Source organism: Pelophylax lessonae (assembly GCF_965119305.1).
Source record: "Pelophylax lessonae genome assembly, chromosome: 7".
Classification (NCBI taxonomy): Eukaryota; Metazoa; Chordata; class Amphibia; order Anura; family Ranidae; genus Pelophylax; species Pelophylax lessonae.
The window spans coordinates 111,697,442-111,717,715 of NC_138774.1; the positions used below are offsets into that span (position 1 = coordinate 111,697,442).

A 20,274-nucleotide genomic window follows, 5' to 3' on the forward strand; every position below is an offset into this window, starting at 1 on the left:
TGAGACCCCCACAGGGATATGTAAACTGAACACAGGCAATGGATAGCAAGAAACAGAAGGATAAAACCTGAGGAGACCCTCGCCGCTGCTGCTGCCTCGATCGGTGTTCCTGGGAAGAGGAAGTGATGCTGCTAGGGCGCTCTATGTAAACCTATGGAGGCTACAAGAAAATGGCCGCCATGCATGTAAAACATGCGGCCGGAGCGAGGGCAGGCAAAATGGCGTCTTTTGGCGCCGAAACCGTCGCTCCACAGTGCAGTAATGCACACATGTCTGTATGTAAAAAAACAGAACCGATCGCCGCAGCGATCGCTGTAAGTGCCCAAATATGCCATAAAACATGCCCCACAGCACACAGCTTTCCACACTGATCATGCTGACACTCATAGTGCCACACAACTCCCCCCCCCCCTTGCAGCCCACAGCATGCAGCCGAGAGATAGGGAGACAAACAGTGTGCATAGAGACAGGTTACACAGTCCCAGACTGACACCCCTCCAGACAGACAGGTCCCCACATAAATACACTTACCTCACCACGGTGTGGGGGACCCGCACAGGCGAACAAGCCGCTACACATGAGGCAGGGAGAGTCGCATACAAGACGCTCCGAACGTGGGTTAAGAAACCGCACAGCGTCCAGTGAGGTAGCCACCTCACCAAGCATCCCTGCACCGAACAGGGATGGGTCGTTCACTATGCCAGGAGCGTTACCTGGCTGAACGCTCGATGGCAGACTGGGAAGCCACTGACCCACGACCTGCGACCAGGGGGATCAGCCCGAGACCCAGTCCGCATGATCCTCTTCGTCCGAAGAACTAACTAACGCTGATAAAACAACAGCTAAGTAAAGGTAGAGAGAAAAACTCAAACCAAAATATTAAAAAGAAGAAAGAGTCTGGGACATAAAGTCCCAGCACAGAGAGAGCCAGTCACTCCTGACAAGCTAGACATTAAAACTGAGATATGGTTGCAGGAAGTAGGAGGGTATTGACTGAGGGGACCACCCCTTGAGGGTGGGATATGTTGGATATGTTAAAAGCTTTATTAACATATTCTGTTGCCTAGCTACTCCTTCGGAGCAAAGTCTAATACCCCATATGTGACGAATATGAAGAGGCGGCGACTGACGGAGGACGTAAGAGAAATAAAAACACCATACCCATAGTGAAGCATGGTGGTGGCAGCATCATGCTTTGGGGCTGTTTTTCTTCAGCTGGAACAGAGGCCTTGGTCAAGGTAGAGGGAATTATGAACAGTTCCACATACCAGTCAATATTGGCAAAAAACCTTCAGGCTTCTGCTAGAAAGCGGAACATGAAGAGGACCTTCATCTTTTGGCATGACAATGACCCAAAGCATACATCCAAATAAAAGAAATAGCTTCACCAGAAGAAGATGAAAGTTTTGGAATGGCCCAGCCAGAGCCCGGACCTAAATCCGATTGAAAATCTGTGGGGTGATATGAAGAGGGCTGTGCACACGAGATGCCCTCGCAACCTGACATATTTGGAGCGTTTTTGCAACGAGAAGTGGGCAAATATTGCCAAGTCAAGATGTGCCATGCTGATAGACTCCTACCCAAAAAGACTAAGTGCTGTAATAAAATCAAAAAGGTGCTTCAACAAAGTATTAGGTTTAAGGGAGTGCACAGTCTAGGGCTGCACGATATTGGAAAAAAAGTACATTGCGATATTTTTTTTTCCAACAATATAAATTGCGATATTGAGAGGAAATAATGGAAGTATTGCAGCAGCGCAGCCTTCTTCTGATTGTAAATGGAGATTGCACCATACAGCCAGGGCAGGCCAGGGTTAATGTTATTGTAGGGATTGACAGTGACAGTCAGTGTGGATTAGGCACAGTCGGGACTCAATGGTGGCAGGAGGTAGAAGAACACAGCCTGACATGACATCCGTCCAGTCCCACACGTACTGACTCGACTCTTCACTCTGAACTGTTACAATACAAGCTTGTTTCCAGTTCTTCAGTGTCAGTGTGCTGTGAGCCGCTGATTGGTTACAGGGAGGAGCAGAGCTCCTCACTCTAGGATCATATTACCATCAGCTGGAGAACTGGCTAGCTGCAGGCAGGCAGACTGAACGTGTGGGACGGATGTCGGCTGTTCTGCTACAACCACTGTGAGTCATCCCGACTTCTCCCTGCCTAATGCCTATGCCTTACATCGTATCTTCGGCGATGTGACTATCGCCCACGCCCACAGCACGATAGTCGATGTCACATCGACTATCGTTCAGCCCTAGTGCACACTTTCGCAACCATATTTTATTTTTTTATTTTTACTTCCCTCAAAGAAAACCTCACCTAAAAGATTTCAGTTTGTTGTTCAACTGAACTGTAAGGTTTATAGGTCACAATAAAAAGGTGGAAAAAGTAATAAAAATTATTTATCATTGTCTTATTTTTTTACATCACAGAAACCTGACATTTTAAAAAGGGGTGTGTAGACTTTTTATATCCACTGTACATACACTGGAGATCAAAATTAGTAATCTTCATTCCTCAACATTTGATGGGATTTTTGGTGTGGCTATACCATGCTAATAGAACAGCATTTTTTTTTTCAATAACCAGGATACTTAAACAAAAACACTTTTATTTTGTAGAAAACAGCAATGACTGTAGCACAGAGAAAGACCACAACTAAAATTTCTGAACGTGTACAGGCCCTTGCTTTGAACGACGTCAACACATCTGTAGCCACAGGACTAGTCTATCACACTGCTCTGGTGCGATTTTGTTCCACTCTTCTTCCAGTCTCTTCCACAATTAGGTGACTGTAGTGGGTTTCTTGACCATAACTTTGTCACCAAGGATTTTCCACAGGTTTTCTATTGGGTTTAGATCAAGACTCTGGGCTGGCCATTTTTATTATTTCAAGGTTTTCAGCTTCAAAAGGAACTGCTTTACCCTATTTGCTTTGTGACAGGGGGTATTGTCATGCATGAAAATTTCTGGCTGATTGGGTGATGAACAGAGGGAAGGAACAGCATGTTGTCGAAGGTTCTGATTAACATTTGCATTCACTCTGCCATGTAGTTGTATAATAAGCCCAATTCCTGCTTCAGAAAACATTCCCCAAACCATGACACTTCCCCTTCCATCTTCCACCGACTTCTTTACACACTTTGAGTTCAGTCTTTCCCCAGTTTGACAACGAACATAATGTTTCCCATCGGACCCAAATAAAATAAACTTGCTTTCATCACTAAAAGTGAACTTTGGACCAATTCTCCTCTATCCACACAACAAGCTTCTTAGCAAAGGTTAGTCTAGCCTTTTGATTCTGCCAGCGAGAGGTTTGGGCACTGCAGAGTGGGCTTTCGCAGATGCAGTGTTCAACCGATTGTCCATTGGGATTCTCCGCATTATCTTGCATTTGTCTTTGATTGGCGATCAGCCTTCTTTGAGCACATGAATGAGTTTGTGATGTTGTAAAGATGCAATATTCTAGAAATCACAGATTTGGAACGACTTCTCTTGCTATGGCTGAAAGGGTCACCCCTTTGGCCTTCATCTGAACGTTTTGCTGCCAGAGGGTTTCAGTCACTTCAGAACGACTCACCATCTTGCAAAGTCAGTGAAAACTGGAAAGTTAGGCTGCCAGTTAAATAGGATTTGTCAGATAATTAATGAAATTAGCACAAGATGCCAGATTAATACCAATAACTGGGAGGTATCTAAAAGCGTTCTCCAATTTTGATCAATGTTCTTTTTCAAATCTCATTGAGGTTTTTTAACCACTTGCCTACTGGGCACTTAAACCCCCTTACTGCCCAGGACAATTCTCAGCTTTCAGCGCTGCCGCACTTTAAACAATTGCGCGGTCATGCAACACTGTACCCAAATTCAATTTTTATATATTTTTTCAAACAAATAGACCTTTCTTTTGGTGGTATTTAATCACTATTGGGGTTTCTATTTTTTGCTTAACAAAAAATGACCGAAAATTAAAATTTAGCAAACAGGTAATTTTTCTCCTTCGTTGATGTGCGCTGATGAGGTGGCACTGATCGGCCCCGATATGCTTCACTGCGCTGATGGGCACTGGTAAGGCAACACTGATAAGGTGGCACAGATGGGCACTGATAGGCAGCACTGGTGGGCATAGATGCTCCTCTCCTCTTCAGGACCGATGTCCCGCTGACAGCAGCGGTGATCAGCTTTTTTTTTTATCCTCACGTGGATAGCGTGAGAAGTAAAAAAAAAAAAAGCTGATCGCAGGCTGCTGTTTATATCACGTGATCAGCTGTCGTTGGCTGACAGCTGATCACGTGGTAAGGGGCCGGGATCTCATGGACTCGCTGATGACAGAGGGAGCGCACAGGCAGCTCATGCACAGAAGGACGTACATGGACGCCCTCCCGGCAATTAAGGTCCGCGTTGTAGCCGTCTTTCGGCTATAGCATGGACGGGACAGGAAGAGGTTAATCTGTGCTTCAAAATATATGTAACTCATGAGAAGCACCCCGAGAAGAGGAGGTTTCGGACTGCTCTGTGCAAACTCATTCCACAGAGCAGGTAAATACAACATGTTTGTTATCTTAATAGAAAAAAAAAAAAGGACTTTACAGACTTAAGGTCTACATTTCTTCCTAATCCTTAAAGTTGAACGATGGGCAAAACATTTATTTTTATTTTGGACATTCTAAGAGAGGGTTATAACCCGTCAGATTTTTTTTTTTTTCATGATCTGTGTCCCATTGTGGAAATTTTCCTTTAATTCCTGTCCCATAAGCAAACAGGAAGTGAAAGGAAATCCCTGCAAATTAAGACTCCATTCACACATGAGCGTAGTTTTCAGGCAATTTTTTGCAGGTGTTTGGAGGCAGGCATTGACATCTAACAAAAAAATGCTTGTAATCTGCCAAAAAAAGAAGCTCATGTACTTTGAGCTTCAGGCGTTTTGCTTAAGGTGACAAAACGCTCAAAAGGGGACAGAGGCCATTGAAATGAATGGGATTTTGCTTGTTGGGCATTTTGAGACTTCAGAGATGAGCGTTTTACAATCTGAAAAACGCTCAAGTGTATACAGGGCCTTAGGGATTTCTTTGGGGACCCCTAGCATCCCCATTGGAAGATTTCTCCTCTATTACTATAATCCAAAAAAAAAAGTTTTGCCTTTAGTTATATTTTAACTCTTGCTCATCTGACCATTGGGTATAATTTCATTGGTTAATAAACTGATTACTTTGCTATAGGTTATTGGAATTTATTTTACTGAAAAAGCCTGTATACATTATATAGTTGGAATCCCACAGGATAACTGCTTGTACGTTCTAAAGAGAAAGCCAAAAAGATTGCCTGAGCCCCACTATATGCATGTTAAAGTGTAACCAAACCCTCCTATTCTTTGCAGCCAAGGAAGCTGCTATTTTAGGCTTGGTTTGATCTGCAATTGCCATAGTGCTGCACGTGTGATCGGCTAGAAAACCAACCATTTTTTGGTTTGACCGTCCAGTTGAAAGGAAACATCGGCACACTAGAAAGTGTTATTATTCAAGGCATGCTTTGAATTTAAAACAACTGAAGGCAAGAATAATCCCCTATGCTTCAACGCCATGTGGGTTCTTGCAGGCATCTACCTGGCTTCTTCCAGGAACTCACTGCACTCTGGCACGGTGCACATTCCACAGAGGATTGTGAACAGGTAGGTAAGTAGTCTTTACAGGTCTCTTCTGCAGTAAAGAGTCTGCCTGCTGTTCACATTTTTTTTTTCTTTGCATTTACTTCTACTTTTCTTTTTGGAAATTAAAAATCAGCAGGTTTAGTTTTGTTTTAAGTTAATGGTTATATGTCCAAGCAGGCAACTCCCTTGAGACAGGCCAGGGAAATATGCAATTATAGCATTATAATGGCATACAGTACTTGCACACACTCTGCAAATGCAATAAAAATACATGAAAAAACATGACAGAAAATATTGGAGCAATTATCCTTGTAGATGTTCTCGAACCATAGCAAGCATGAGGCCCATTTCATACAAGCTTTCTGATCAGGTCCACATGTCAGTTTTTTCAGACGGACCTGATCGGATGCTCCATTCACCCCTATGGAGCTGCAGATGTCAGCGGTGACATGTCTGCTGACACCCACTGCTATCTGATCTGATACTGTCCATGAAATCCAGATAGATGAAAACCCTATTTTCCACCCATCTAGAGGATCGGATCGGATGGAATGAAAAAGGACAGGCGGTCCATTTTCATCTGATCTCCCATAGAGGAGAGCGGGGATCTGGCCGGTCCATCTCTGCAAAGTAAGCGGAGACAGACCTGTCATCCGCCTGTTTAGCAGGGATCGGCGGATCGACCCCCCTGCTAAGCAAAAACGGAGTCCGCCGGGTGGAAAGCCTGTGTGAAAGAACCCCAAGACAATTACCTTATAATAACATAATGGTGCTCCAAGGCCAGGCCACTTGCATTTGTTGTAAATGAAGACAGTACCTTGGACAGACTACTTACATTTATTAAAGAACAGAGGTTCTAAAAAGCACAGTGCACACAACACACAGATGAGCAATTGTCCAGCTGGAGACCAAACGTGAGAAACAGGCACAAAAACAAAGCTAATGCCCTATGGCAAGAAACCGGTATTTGCTTTTCCAACAAGGAACCAGCAAGAAGTGGCTAGAAACTGTAAAGTACCGTATTTACATCCAGGAGAGCAAAACGAAAGAATATAACATATCTAGAATGAAGAGAGAATATTGAAACAAAAATTCCCGGAGTGAGATAAGGAGAAGGGTAATTCCCTGAATAAGCAGAACGCCTGTAGACACTGAGCAGAGGTATCATGGGGAGTAGAAAGGGACCTACATGTGCAATTAAAAAATCATGGACAATACATTAGGTTCCTGAGCTAACAAGGGACCATTTGGTCACTGTACAAGGAATGACTGGTAAAGGCAGAATATTAATCTTGACAACCCTTAGTGCTATCTTCATGCCTGATCATAAACTAAACTACCTACAATACTAATTAAGCCAACACTGATGTGTAAAATAACCAGCATACACACAACAGATTGATCGTAAAGATGGCGGTTAGTCAAACGCACAGTAGCATTAGGAGAATCCCTCCTCACTACTATATTTAGTGGTCTCACTATTCGATTTGATTACGATTATCCTGTCAATGATTCGATTCCACGATGCATCACGATTACTGCCTATGGCTTTCATCAACAAATTCAAGTATTTCGAAGAACTGAAGGAAGGAGGAATCGAAAAGGAAAGGAAGGATGGAGGAGTCTGGGGATAAGGTAGGAAGAATTGATGAATAGGAAAGGAAGGATGGAGGAGTCTGGGGATAGGGTAGGAGGAATTGATCAATAGTAAAAGGAAGGATGGAGTAGTCTGGGGATAAGGTAGGAGGAATTGATGAATAGGAAAGGAAGGATGGAGGAGTCTGGGGATAAGGTAGGAGGAATTGATGAATAGGAAAAGGAAGGATGGAGGAGTCTGGGGATAGGGTAGGAGGAATTGATCAATAGTAAAAGGAAGGATGGAGTAGTCTGGGGATAAGGTAGGAGGAATTGATGAATAGGAAAGGAAGGATGGAGGAGTCTGGGGATAAGGTAGGAGGAATTGATGAATAGGAAAGGAAGGATGGAGGAGTCTGGGGATAGGGTAGGAGGAATTGATGAATAGGAAAGGAAGGATGGAGGAGTCTGGGGATAGGGTAGGAGGAATTGATTAATAGGAAAGGAAGGATGGAGGAGTCTGGGGATAGGGCAGGAGGAATTGATGAATAGGAAAGGAAGGATGGAGGAGTCTGGGGATAGGGTAGGAGGAATTGATCAATAGTAAAGGAAGGATGGAGTAGTCTGGGGATAAGGTAGGAGGAATTGATGAATAGGAAAGGAAGGATGGAGGAGTCTGGGGATAGGGTAGGAGGAATTGATGAATAGGAAAGGAAGGATGGAGGAGTCTGGGGATAAGGTAGAAGGAATTGATGAATAGGAAAAGGAAGGATGGAGGAGTCTGGGGATAGGGTAGGAGGAATCCATTAATAAGAAAGGAAGGATGGAAGAATCTGAGGATAGTAATGGAAGGCTGGAAGAGTCCAGAAATAATATTTGATGGAGAAGTCTGGTGTGTGGGTGATAGGAACTGAAGGATGGGGGGGGGTCCAGAGATAAGAATGGGTGGGACCCAAGATTGTTCAGGGTTGCAAGGGGTAGGGGTGGGAGACTGGGAATTGGGATGGGCGAGAGATAGTGGGACCTGTTGGGGGAGGAACGGGCTGTGGAGGACATCAGGCAGTTTGACAGCCAGCTGGGGGACATGCTGTCATATCTGCATTAGAAATCAAGAAGCGAGGGCTGTATGATTAGTTAACAGCTAGCACACAATTAATATACAACCTTTAAAACAGCTTTTACACACCATTTTTTGTTTTATTGTCATATTTGCATGCTCGCTGAATAGAGGTGCGGGGGGGGGGTGAGGACAGAGGACTGTATGGAGGCTGGCCAATAAGGATGGGACTTGGTCCGTGGTGACATTGGGCAGGGGAGCCCTATGGTAATGGGGAGGGGTGGCAGAAGGAACAGTATAATATAGCAACAGGTTGTTGGTGAGGGAGGGTATTGGTCAACTTGGACAGTGCAGTCTGGCACCTCCCTCGCTATGTCCAGTCCCCTAAGTGTCGAAACCCACCCGTCCCATCCCCCCTCCCCCCCCCCCCCGCGGCACCCTCACCTGGCTCTACCTCATAGTTCTCCGTCACACCTCTGGCTGGGAATACTAATGGCTCCCGTCTCCTCCCCGGAGTTCCATAAGCCCGGCCGCCATCACTCATCAGCAGGAGCATCAGCATGGGCAGGCTTAGCCGCCCCCAGACCCAGCCCTCCATGTCCCCGTGCACACAGCATGGCTCCTCATGGACTCATACACTGGGGGTTACTTTCTATTGGCTGGTGAGGGGGCGGGATGATGAGGGGAGAGAGAAGGGGGATTGGTGGAAGGTGGCAACACATAGGTGGCTGGGTTTGAGTCTCTGCTAAGCCGCCATTAAATGAAGCACTTTATTTTGAATACTCACAGCATTATTTGTACACTAGTACTAAGCACTTTAACTTCTACCCTAGTATAAATAATATTTTATCTATACCAGCGCCTTTTTTACTTCTAATAATCATTGTATTTTTACAATTAAAGGGGCAGCAGGTAAATTATAGATGTAAATAAAAATAACCAAGCGCCTTCCCATTAATAATAAGCCATTAAATGAATGTGACAAAGGGGAGGAGCCGGGATGACGTCAGCGCAATCACAATTCAGCTGATCTCTGCATCAATGCAGAATCGAGCAAAGCTGAATCGCGATGCATCGATGCGCCGATTATTTTCAAACACCCCAACTCACTACTACAGCCCCAAGCACACGCACGCTTAGTGGGTCCTATGTGCTGAGGTGGAAAACACCCAGCATGATGTGTACAACCTCCAATACAAGTTAATGGCTATGCATCTGTGCTCTGGTCAGCACCGGCACTGATGGCCTCTGCATCGTTTACACACGCATGCATGTACGACACTTCTCCCTAGTTGTAAAAGAGGCCCATTTGAGAAGCAGCATAGTACTTGAGCAGATAAATTGGCAACTGTACCTGGCACCCCGGGCACCAGAAAGCAATGCGGATTTTACTGCTGCTTAGCATCCATGTGCATGAGGCCTACTACTGCGATATGCAATGTAGTGCATGTGAGGTGAAAATAGCATGTCCCTATTCTCAGAAAAGGAACAAGGTCTGGCTACAATAAAGTTTTCAATGGGCTCCATCCCCGTGACCTAAACCTATGCATTACCTACAGTACGTCTGTCTCAAAGTAACGTATGAACTGTTTACATCATTAGGGGGTTAGACCTGGATAGCAAGGTGAAACTAGTTCTAAAAAGAAGCTCGGGTAGAGGGCTTGGATAACAAAAGTAATAGAAGTTATCCTACATTATCTACCCTTGGGCACATCATTTACTAGTAAACATTTAAATCTACTGACAGGTTATATATATTTTTAATGTAAACCTATCAATGATAAAAAGTCTTTAAAAGGAGTCGATCAAAGTACTGGTATTTGCTGAGAGTAATTTGAAAAACCAGCTTTAGCGTAAGATGAAGCACACGACACCCTCAAAATTATAGAGTGGTCTAGAAGTGCCTTGTATAGAATGAATTAGCCATCTCCTTTACACCAAACAAGCAACGCAGACTTGGACTCCCCACAAATCGAAGGGTATCTCCATGATAAGCACACCCGATGGGCTCATAAAGATGTAAACAAAAGAGCCACCATAGTGTAGTATGTGAACAACAAATTGTTTGCTAGGTATACTTTAATTATCTAAGCTCAGATAGTACCTTTATATTACACCACCAATATTGGAAAGACATTCAATGGCATACCTATTAATGATTTTTTTAAAGTGGTCATTATACAGTGACATGCTGTAATGACTATATGACAAAGATCAGGAGAAATGTTATTGCTGTGTAAACAAAAGCAAGACGATGGTGCAGCAGCACATGGAAACAGACAGATAAAGTTGATAATATAAACATTACATCCAGGAAAAGATTGCACTTTGCTACTCTACTGTGCTAAAACCACCATTCCCAACTTTAGTCCATTAGTCACTGATGAGTTTCCTTTATCAATGCCAGCTTTGACATTTCCTGCATGAACTGCCGAAATCTGCCTTTATTTCCTTGTTTGCCTACACTGGAGTAAACCACTTCACCTTCTTATCAATGTCTGACATTGGAGAGGCACCAATTAACAGCAGAGACATGACCCTCAGACTAGAGCAATGGTTCTCAACTACTGTCCTCGGAACAACTAACAGGCCAGGTTTGCAAGATAACTGAAATCCATAAAAAGTGCTGCGTTAGTGGGTCCTGAGGACAGGAGTTGAGAACCACTGGATTGGACTCTGATAAGATGGTGCTTCAAAGAGTAGCAGGATAACTTCACAAATTGTAGTTATCCAACTGCAATCTTCTAGTTCTTAAGCCAGCTATAAACGGTTAGAATCTCAGGTGGTTTAGCAGGAACCAGCTTAGATTCGAAACATGTATGGGCAGGCTGATTGTACCAAGTTGATCGATCAATCCACTTGGGTACATCCATCCTGCCGGATTTTTCATGCGATTATCGCTAGCCATGGTTGCAGGAAAGAAATTTGCTCAGTGTATGACCGACTTTAGAACTGATGTACTAGTGATGTGTAGTAACTGATCAGGCCTTCAAGGCCTCATTCACACAGTGCAGTGACCTGTGTTTTTCCGCTAGTCACGTTAGTCAACGTTAGTCACCACCAGGGCACAAAGAAAACAAATTGTTTTCTAAGTGCCCCATTTAACACCGCAATGTGATAAAACACAGAAATGTAGCATCTTATGACAGCGCACAGTAAGCACTGAATGTCAGTGCACAGCAACACAGCACATTGCACTACTGTGCATAGACATGAATGAAGTGGCACAGTTGGATGTATTTCACTGGACTGTGTCTGATCTGAAGCACAAAGGAGGCTATATACACCTTTATTGACCAGATGACAGGTTGCTTTTGGCCCCTTGCACAGGGGGGGGGGGTGTCAAGCTGCTGTGTGTGCATCCCAGCATTTTGGTACAGCGTCCTGCCCCCCTGTCAAAGTCTACAGCAGGCTGTGGCTGGACAAAGCAGAATGCTGTACTTAAATGCAAGTACTACTTGGTGCAGGGGAAATTGTGCTTCTTGAGCATACCAGAACACTGGGATTCATATACATTAACCAGACATCACAGTGTGTAAGGGGCCCTAAAGTCCACCTCTGCACAGGTCCAGGCCCTCCCCTGGTAGGCTGAGCAGGTGAGAAGAATGTAGGAGGGGTGCTGGAGGAAATTTGGCCGCTGTCAGAGAGATGTTAGAGGAGGAAGGTCAAAGGTTTGCAGGAAGGATGTTGGGAGGTATGACAGGGGGATGATGGAGGGATGAAAGAGATATGTTGTCAGGATGACAGAAGGATGAAGATGAAGAAGGGATCACAGGATAACAGATGCATGTTGGAGGTATGACTGAAGGATGACTGGAGGATGACTGGAGGATGGAGAGATGACAGGAGGAGGAGGATGGAGAGATGACAGGAGGAGGAGGATGGAGAGATGACAGGAGGAGGAGGAGGATGGGGAGATGACAGGAGGAGGATGGAGAGATGACAGGAGTAGGAGGATGGAGAGACGACGGGAGGTGGAGGAGGAGGATGGAGAGACGACGGGGGGGGGGGGGAGGAGGATGGAGAGACGACGGGGGGGGGGGGATGGAGAGACGACGGGGGGGGGGGGGATGGAGAGACGACGGGGGGGGGGGGGGAGGATGGAGAGACGACGGGGGGGGGGCAGGATGGAGAGACGACGGGGGGGAGGGGGGGATGGAGAGACGACGGGGGGGAGGGGGGGGATGGAGAGACGACGGGGGGGGGGGGGATGGAGAGACGACGGGGGGGGGGGGATGGAGAGACGACGGGGGGGAGGCGGGGGATGGAGAGACGACGGGGGGGAGGCGGGGGATGGAGAGACGACGGGGGGACGAGGAGGAGGATGACGGGGGGACGAGGAGGAGGATGACGGGAGGAGACAAAAGCATGATGATGATGATGATGATTATGATAAAGGAGAGGTGACAAAAGGATGATGCTGATGATGGAGAGGTGATACATGGATGATGCTGATGATGGAGAGGTGATACAAGGATGATGCTGATGATGGAGAGGTGATACAAGGATGATGCTGATGATGGAGAGGTGATACAAGGATGATGCTGATGATGGAGAGGTAATAAAATGATGATGATGATGCTGATGATGGAGAGGTGATACAAGGATGATGCTGATGATGGAGAGGTGATACAAGGATGATGCTGATGATGGAGAGGTGATACAAGGATGATGCTGATGATGGAGAGGTGATACAAGGATGATGCTGATGATGGAGAGGTGATACAAGGATGATGCTGATGATGGAGAGGTGATACATGGATGATGCTGATGATGGAGAGGTGATACATGGATGATGCTGATGATGGAGAGGTGATACAAGGATGATGCTGATGATGGAGAGGTGATACAAGGATGATGCTGATGATGGAGAGGTAATAAAATGATGATGATGATGATGATGATGATGATGATGATGGAGAGGCGATACATGGATGATGCTGATGATGGAGAGGTAATAAAATGATGATGATGATGATGATGATGATGATGATGATGATGATGGAGAGGCGATACATGGATGATGCTGATGATGGAGAGGTGATACAAGGATGATGCTGATGATGGAGAGGTGATACAAGGATGATGCTGATGATGGAGAGGTGATACAAGGATGATGCTGATGATGGAGAGGTGATACAAGGATGATGCTGATGATGGAGAGGTGATACAAGGATGATGCTGATGATGGAGAGGTGATACAAGGATGATGCTGATGATGGAGAGGTGATACAAGGATGATGCTGATGATGGAGAGGTGATACATGGATGATGCTGATGATGGAGAGGTGATACATGGATGATGCTGATGATGGAGAGGTGATACAAGGATGATGCTGATGATGGAGAGGTGATACAAGGATGATGATGATGATGTTGAGGTGATACAAGGATGATGATGATGTTGAGGTGATACAAGGATGATGATGGAGAGGTGATACAAGGATGATGATGATGATGATGATGATGGAGAGGTGATACAAGGATGATGATGATGATGGAGAGGTGATACAATGATGATGCTGATGATGGAGAGGTGATACAAGGATGATGCTGATGATGGAGAGGGGATACAAGGATGATGCTGATGATGAAGAGGGGATACAAGGATGATGATGATTGATGGAGAGGTGATAGAAAGATGATGATGATTGATGGAGAGGTGATACAAGGATGATGATGATAATGATGGAGAGGTGATACAAGGATGATGATGGAGAGGTGATACAAGGATGATGATGGAGAGGTGATACAAGGATGATGATGGAGAGGTGATACAAGGATGATGATGATGGAGAGGTGATACAAGGATGATGATGATGGAGAGGTGATACAAGGATGATGATGGAGAGGAGATACAAGGATGATGATGGAGAGGAGATACAAGGATGATGATGGAGAGGTGATACAAGGATGATGATGGAGAGGTGAGGCAAGGATGATGATGGAGAGGTGAGGCAAGGATGATGATGGAGAGGTGAGGCAAGGATGATGATGGAGAGGTGAGGCAAGGATGATGATGGAGAGGTGAGGCAAGGATGATGATGGAGAGGTAATGCAAGGATGATGATGGAGAGGTAATGCAAGGATGATGATGGAGAGGTAATGCAAGGATGATGATGGAGAGGTAATGCAAGGATGATGATGGAGAGGTGATGTGAGGATGATGATGGAGAGGTGATACAAGGATGATGATGATGATGGAGAGGTGACACAAGGATGACGATGGAGAGGTGATACAAGGATGATGATGGAGAGGTGATACAAGGATGATGATGATGGAGAGGTGATAGACAGATGACAGAAGGATGACAGGGGTTACGATGGAGGGATGACAGAGGGATGATGGGGGTTAGGATGGAGGGATGACAGAGGGATGATGGGGGTTATGATAGAGGGATGACAGGGGTTATGATGGAGGGATGATAGGGGTTATGGCGGAGGGATGACAGAGGGGTGATGGGGGTTATGATGGAGGGATGACAGAGGGATGATGGGGGTTATGATGGAGGGATGACAGAGGGATGATGGGGGTTATGATGGAGGGATGACAGAGGGATGATGGGGGTTATGATGGAAGGATGACAGGGGTTATGATGGAGGGATGACAGAGGGATGGTTGGGGTTATGATGGAGGGATGACAGAGGGATGATGGGGGTTATGATGGAGGGATGACATAGGGATGATAGGGGTTATGATGGAGGGATGACAGAGGGATGATGGGGGTTATGATGGAGGGATGACATAGGGATGATAGGGGTTATGATGGAGGGATGACAGAGGGATGATGGGGGTTATGATGGAGGGATGATGGGGGTTAGGATGGAGGGATGACAGAGGGATGATGGGGGTTATGATGGAGGGATGACAGAGGGATGATAGGGGTTATGACGGAGGGATGACAGAAGGATGACAGGGGTTATGATAGAGGGAGGATAGGGGTTATGATGGAGGGATAATGATGGAGTGTTGGTGTAGGACAATGGTGTGCCCGGATCGGTCGGAGGGTCACTGACAATGGCCGCACCTGCTTGTGTGGTGTCCGTCAGATCGTAGCCGCTGCCCGGGAAGTCCCTCAGCTTCCTCCCGCTCAGGTTGAGGATGCCGGTGGTGAGCGCCTCCTCCAGGGCCCGGTCCAGGCTCCTCGCCGTGTTCTGGTAAATAGTGCCCGTGCTCCAGTGCGGTCCATGAGGGAAGCTGGGCACCCCTGATACTGCCCCCAGGCACATACTGCCCGCCGTGCCCAGCAGTACCCCTGCGCCGGGCACTACCCCTCCCGGGCCCGGACCGCCTCCTATCTGTCCACCGGGGACCCCCACAACGGCTAGCGCCGCCGTCTGACTCGCCGCCATTTCTGCCAGGGAATAGCCCTGCTAGAATGACTCCGTTAGCAAGTGCTCGGCTCTGTGCGCATGCGCTTTCGCCGCTGAGAGAGGGGCTGTACCAAAAGCCGGGGAGGAGGGTGGGCGGGGCGGAAACCTGCACGGGGGACAAACCAAAACAAAGCTGCAACTCTGAGAGGAGTCAGCCAATGTCGGTGTAAGAGGGGGGTGGCCAATCTGCTCTGTACACTGAGGGAGGAACTCCAGGCCTCACACTGAGGTGTTCATAACAGACATTGATACTGAATGGAGAAGTGGAACTTTCATTTGTGCCACAGAGAATATGACATTCATTGCTGGTGAATCAATGACTGTTAAATAAATACACATGCACCTGGATGATTCACAGCGTACATTATTGCATACACCAGAGTTTCTCAACCAGTGTGCTGCGGCACACTGGTGTGCTGTGAAGGGTCCCCAGGTGTGCCACGGCAAAATAACCCCAACTTAGCCAGCCATCTGCTCATTTTTTACTGCCAGGCAGTAGGTTGTTACAGTGGTGCTGGTACGGTGCTGGTCCGCTCTCTAAAACTCACTTCCCACTGCCACAGGAACTCAGGAAGCTGTTCGGCCTCCCAATCGCATCTTGCCAACCAATTACATCATCGGTTGCTGTGGGCGGGTCGGGTGTGCAAACAAGGGCTTGCTGGGATGCGCAGGTGTAGTGCAGGATACCTGCAGTTTTCATGTGCATTACCTGTGGTTTCCCATAGACTTCTATTATGTCCCTCATTTTTGGTATGCTTTCAAAAAATGCACCAAAAATGTAGGACATAATAAAAGTTTATGAGAAACCGCAAGTAACGCACATGAAAACCGCGGGTATCCTGCACTACACCTGCTCTGTGGCCAAACTGCAGTGAGTCAATGTGAAAGTGCCCTAATTGTAACAAGTGTTATGTAGGTTTTTTTTTTCCACTTCAAGACGGCAATACCTATATATACGTTGCAGCTTTGAAATGGTTTACCAGGATTATGGCTGAAGATATCTGCCATAACCTCGGTATTGTTTTTTACAGCTGGCAGTTGGCTTTCTCATAAAAGCATGCCAATTGGCTCATGACCCACTGGGACACTTTCAGAAGCAGAGGATGTCCCCCCTTCCCCCCTGCTCACCCAACAAAACAATCCAATGGTGCGGCCAGCTAGTCCCAGAGGCGATGAAAGAGTAGATTGTCTTTGATCGCCTCTATGGCCTTGCTGGAGCGACATTGTGATGTCACTTCCGGTCCAGGCTGGAAGGAGTAAACTATTTTTTTTTTTAAAAGCAGGAAATGATAAACACTTTTTTTTTTGGTCTTTTGCTTTTAAAAGGTAAAGGAGAGATTTGGGGTATTTTTGACCCCAGATCTCTCCATAAAGAAGACCTGTCATCCCTATTTGTATTACAAGGGATGTTAACATTCCTTGTAATAGGAATAAAAGTGATAAAAAAAATAAAAAATTATAGGGACAGTGAAAAAAAAATAGTAAAATAAATTAGACAAAAAAATTTTATGCGCCCCCCTATCCCTCCGTGCTCACGCGCAGAAGCAAATGGATACATAAGTTTGACATTTTTGGTTGGTGTGCCTCAAGATTCTGCCAGATTTTAAAGGGTACCTTGGTTGAAAAAAGGTTGAAAAACACTGGGATACATAATCAAGTGTCATAATACACACCGGTAGTGCCAACCTCTCCCCCCGCCCAGTCTAGAAAAGCAGCAAAAATGGTCCACTGTTGCGCTCAGCAGGCGTTAGTGCCCACCACATGCAGCCAGTTCAAGTGAATAGGGCTACCTGCAACTGTTACATGCGGGGGAGGTGCAGGCTTTTAAGAGGTAAAACAGGCCGTGAGGAGGCGACATAACACCTCCCTACCATTTGGCATGCACCCTCTGAAAACCCATCCACCACTGGCCACTTTTCAAAAGACTACATATGTATAAACAAGCCCTATAATTAACATTCACTGTTGAGGTACAACTAAAGACAAAACTTTCTTTTTCCATTTAATATAAATTGGAGAGGGTTAGAACCCCTGTTATGTTTACTTTTTCCACTTGTGTTCCATTGGGGAGATTCCCCTTCACTTCCTGTCACATAGCCAAAACAGGAAGTGAGAGGAAATCCCTCCAAAGTGAGGAAATCCCTGGAAGTCTCCAGAACTCCCAGAAACAGGAACAGAATGTTTCTCCCCAAATTCCAAACCTTCACCCCCAACCCCTATTCACCTATATCTATCCCAATCTAGAATTGCAGTCTACTTCTTCTTCTTTTTAATAAATTATCCTGTTTTACTCTTAGGTCACTCCCCTATTCTTATCAATAAATCGGTATATTCTCTAGTTTTTTTAAATTCAGTCCATTTTTTCCTGTCTTGTCTGCAGCTTTACCTGTACTTCCTGATCCTGAACCTGCTGTTTCCTGTTGACTTCCTGATCGACCTCCCGGCTTGTCCACTACTTCGTCTGCTTGCTGCCCTCCCTGACCTTGGCTTGTTCCTGTGACCACTCTCCTGCCTTAACGGCTTATCTGCTTCTGGTTCTGGACTTGTTCACCTCCTGGTGGGGCAACCCTGAGGACCGTGACCTGGTGTTCAGCACGCAGCAAAATCCATCCTCACCGTCAGAGGCTCTGGTGAAGACCTGCTGTCACTTAGACTCCGCACCTCGGGCTAGCCTGTATCTATCACCAGTGTGACCCATCCGTGTTCCTGTTTTACCGTATCCCACGAGGCTAACTCTGCACGTCAGGCTCAGCCACCAGCACCATTACACATTCTGTGATCAAGTCCTTCAATCTAGCTGCTAAGATTTTCGCATATAGTTTTGTATCTGTATTTAGCAGTGCTATTGGCCTTTAACTAGAACACAGGGTTGCGTCTTTCCCATCTTTTAGGTATAACGGTTATATGGCCCTGTAATGATTCAGCTCTCATTTCTATTTTCTCCTATCTCATTCATATAGGAACAAAGTTTCGGGACCAATTTTTCCCTAAATTTCTTATAATAACTTATAGTATAACCATCTGGGCCAGGACTTTTTCCAGAGGGAGTGTTTTTTAAAGCATCTCTAACTTCTTTCTGGGATATTGGTGTCTCTAAGGCTAGTAGTCTCTCAGTTGGTATTTTAGGAAGCTTTGAGTTCTGTATATATTCTACAATTTTTTGTTTTCTGAGAAGTTCCACTTCAAGTTTTCACTTTTGACGTACATTATATAAAGTTTTATAATATTTTTGAAAGACATTAGCAATTTCTGTAGTGGAATACACCCATTCGCCTTTGCTATTCTTAATTTTTTCGATATAGTTATTAGATTTTTTGCTTTTTAGTAATTTTGCGAGGTATTTTCCGGGTTTATTTCCCCACTTATATCTTTCCTTTGCCACCCCATTAAAACATTGTCTAGTTTCTTCTACAAGTAATTCTCTTAGTTTGTCTCTTTTTAGCAGTAACATTTTGTCTCAACATCTAGATTCTTTTTATGTTTCTGCGCCAACTCATAAATCTGTGCTACTAACCGATTTATGTGGGCCGTTCTTTTCTTATTTTTCTTAGAGCCTATTGAGATAAATATCCCTCTTATGTACGCTTTATGAGCCTCCCAGGTTGTAGTTAAAGACACCTCAGAGGTTTCGTTTACTAGGAAATATTGGTCTAATTCTTCTTCTATTTTTCTTCTCACTTCTTCGTCATGCAGTAGTTATTTTTAGCAGCTCTGGCTATGGCTAAGGGGGTAAGTGGGGGTATGTGCTGGGGGACCATGGGAGTGGTGTTGCTTTGGACTCGGGTCCATGTCACCCCAGGATACGGACTCTGAGACTGGGATCAATGTTGCAGGCCTAAAGCTGCCTGTTGCAGCAGAGGACTTCTCTACACAATGAGAGACTAAAGAGATGCTAATGAAGTCAAACTCAGCATTGTATACTGTGGGGATGTGTATTGACATTTATAGTAAGGTGTTTTGAAAATGAAGACGAGCAGTCTGCGAGCCTGCGTCTTCTGCTGTCATCTTTTTAGAGGTGGTTTTGTATTACATATTTGGCTTTGTTTTGGGGGCTTGTTGTTTGTTGAGTTAATTATGATAAAGTTGCAATCTCATTCACCTATTGTCTCTTTCCAGATGACCAAGGTATGTTGACTATGTTCTGTATGCAATTACATTTGCATATGATAATGAAATCAAACACATGAGACTGTATATATTGAAAGTGAATTGTTGAATAAAAATGTTTTTTGTTTTACCCTTCATCGAGCTTAGGCTGGTGTTTGGGGGGAATTGAGGTGCCAGGTCACTGCATCACGTGAGTTTCTGGAGACCTAAGACAGAAATACTTGGTCCAAGTATTGGGGATCTGTTACAATGGGCATGGAGGCTGCAGCAAATGTGACATAGGCATGTGATACATTCCCACTAGTAGTTTGGGTTCAAGGAGATGAGGGGAGGGGCGTGTACATGAGGGCGGGGTGCTCTGGGCTCCGAACACCATGCCAAAGTGAAGCTTCAAGTCCTGGCTGTCCTAGCTAACTGCATCCCCTACCCCGGCCTTCACCGCTAAACCCCCCCCCCCCTACAGGACCGCAAGAGGCTGCCTGGTTGCCAGTTCATTGGAGCCATTTGTGAGT

General features: G+C 45.5%; 1 protein-coding gene across 3 annotated transcripts in view; it reads right to left on the reverse strand.

Annotated features, from left to right (window-relative positions):
• LRCH2 (leucine rich repeats and calponin homology domain containing 2) overlaps positions 1–15,668 on the reverse strand; it is a 281,372-nt gene extending 265,704 nt beyond the window's left edge. For all 3 annotated transcript variants that reach the window (XM_082262513.1, XM_082262512.1, XM_082262511.1), the window contains exon 1: positions 15,310–15,668. In XM_082262513.1, the coding sequence (XP_082118639.1) occupies positions 15,310–15,634 (325 nt within the window). In that variant the 5' untranslated portion in view covers positions 15,635–15,668. The remainder of the gene's footprint in view (positions 1–15,309) is intronic.
• Between the last annotated feature and the right edge of the window lie 4,606 nt (positions 15,669–20,274).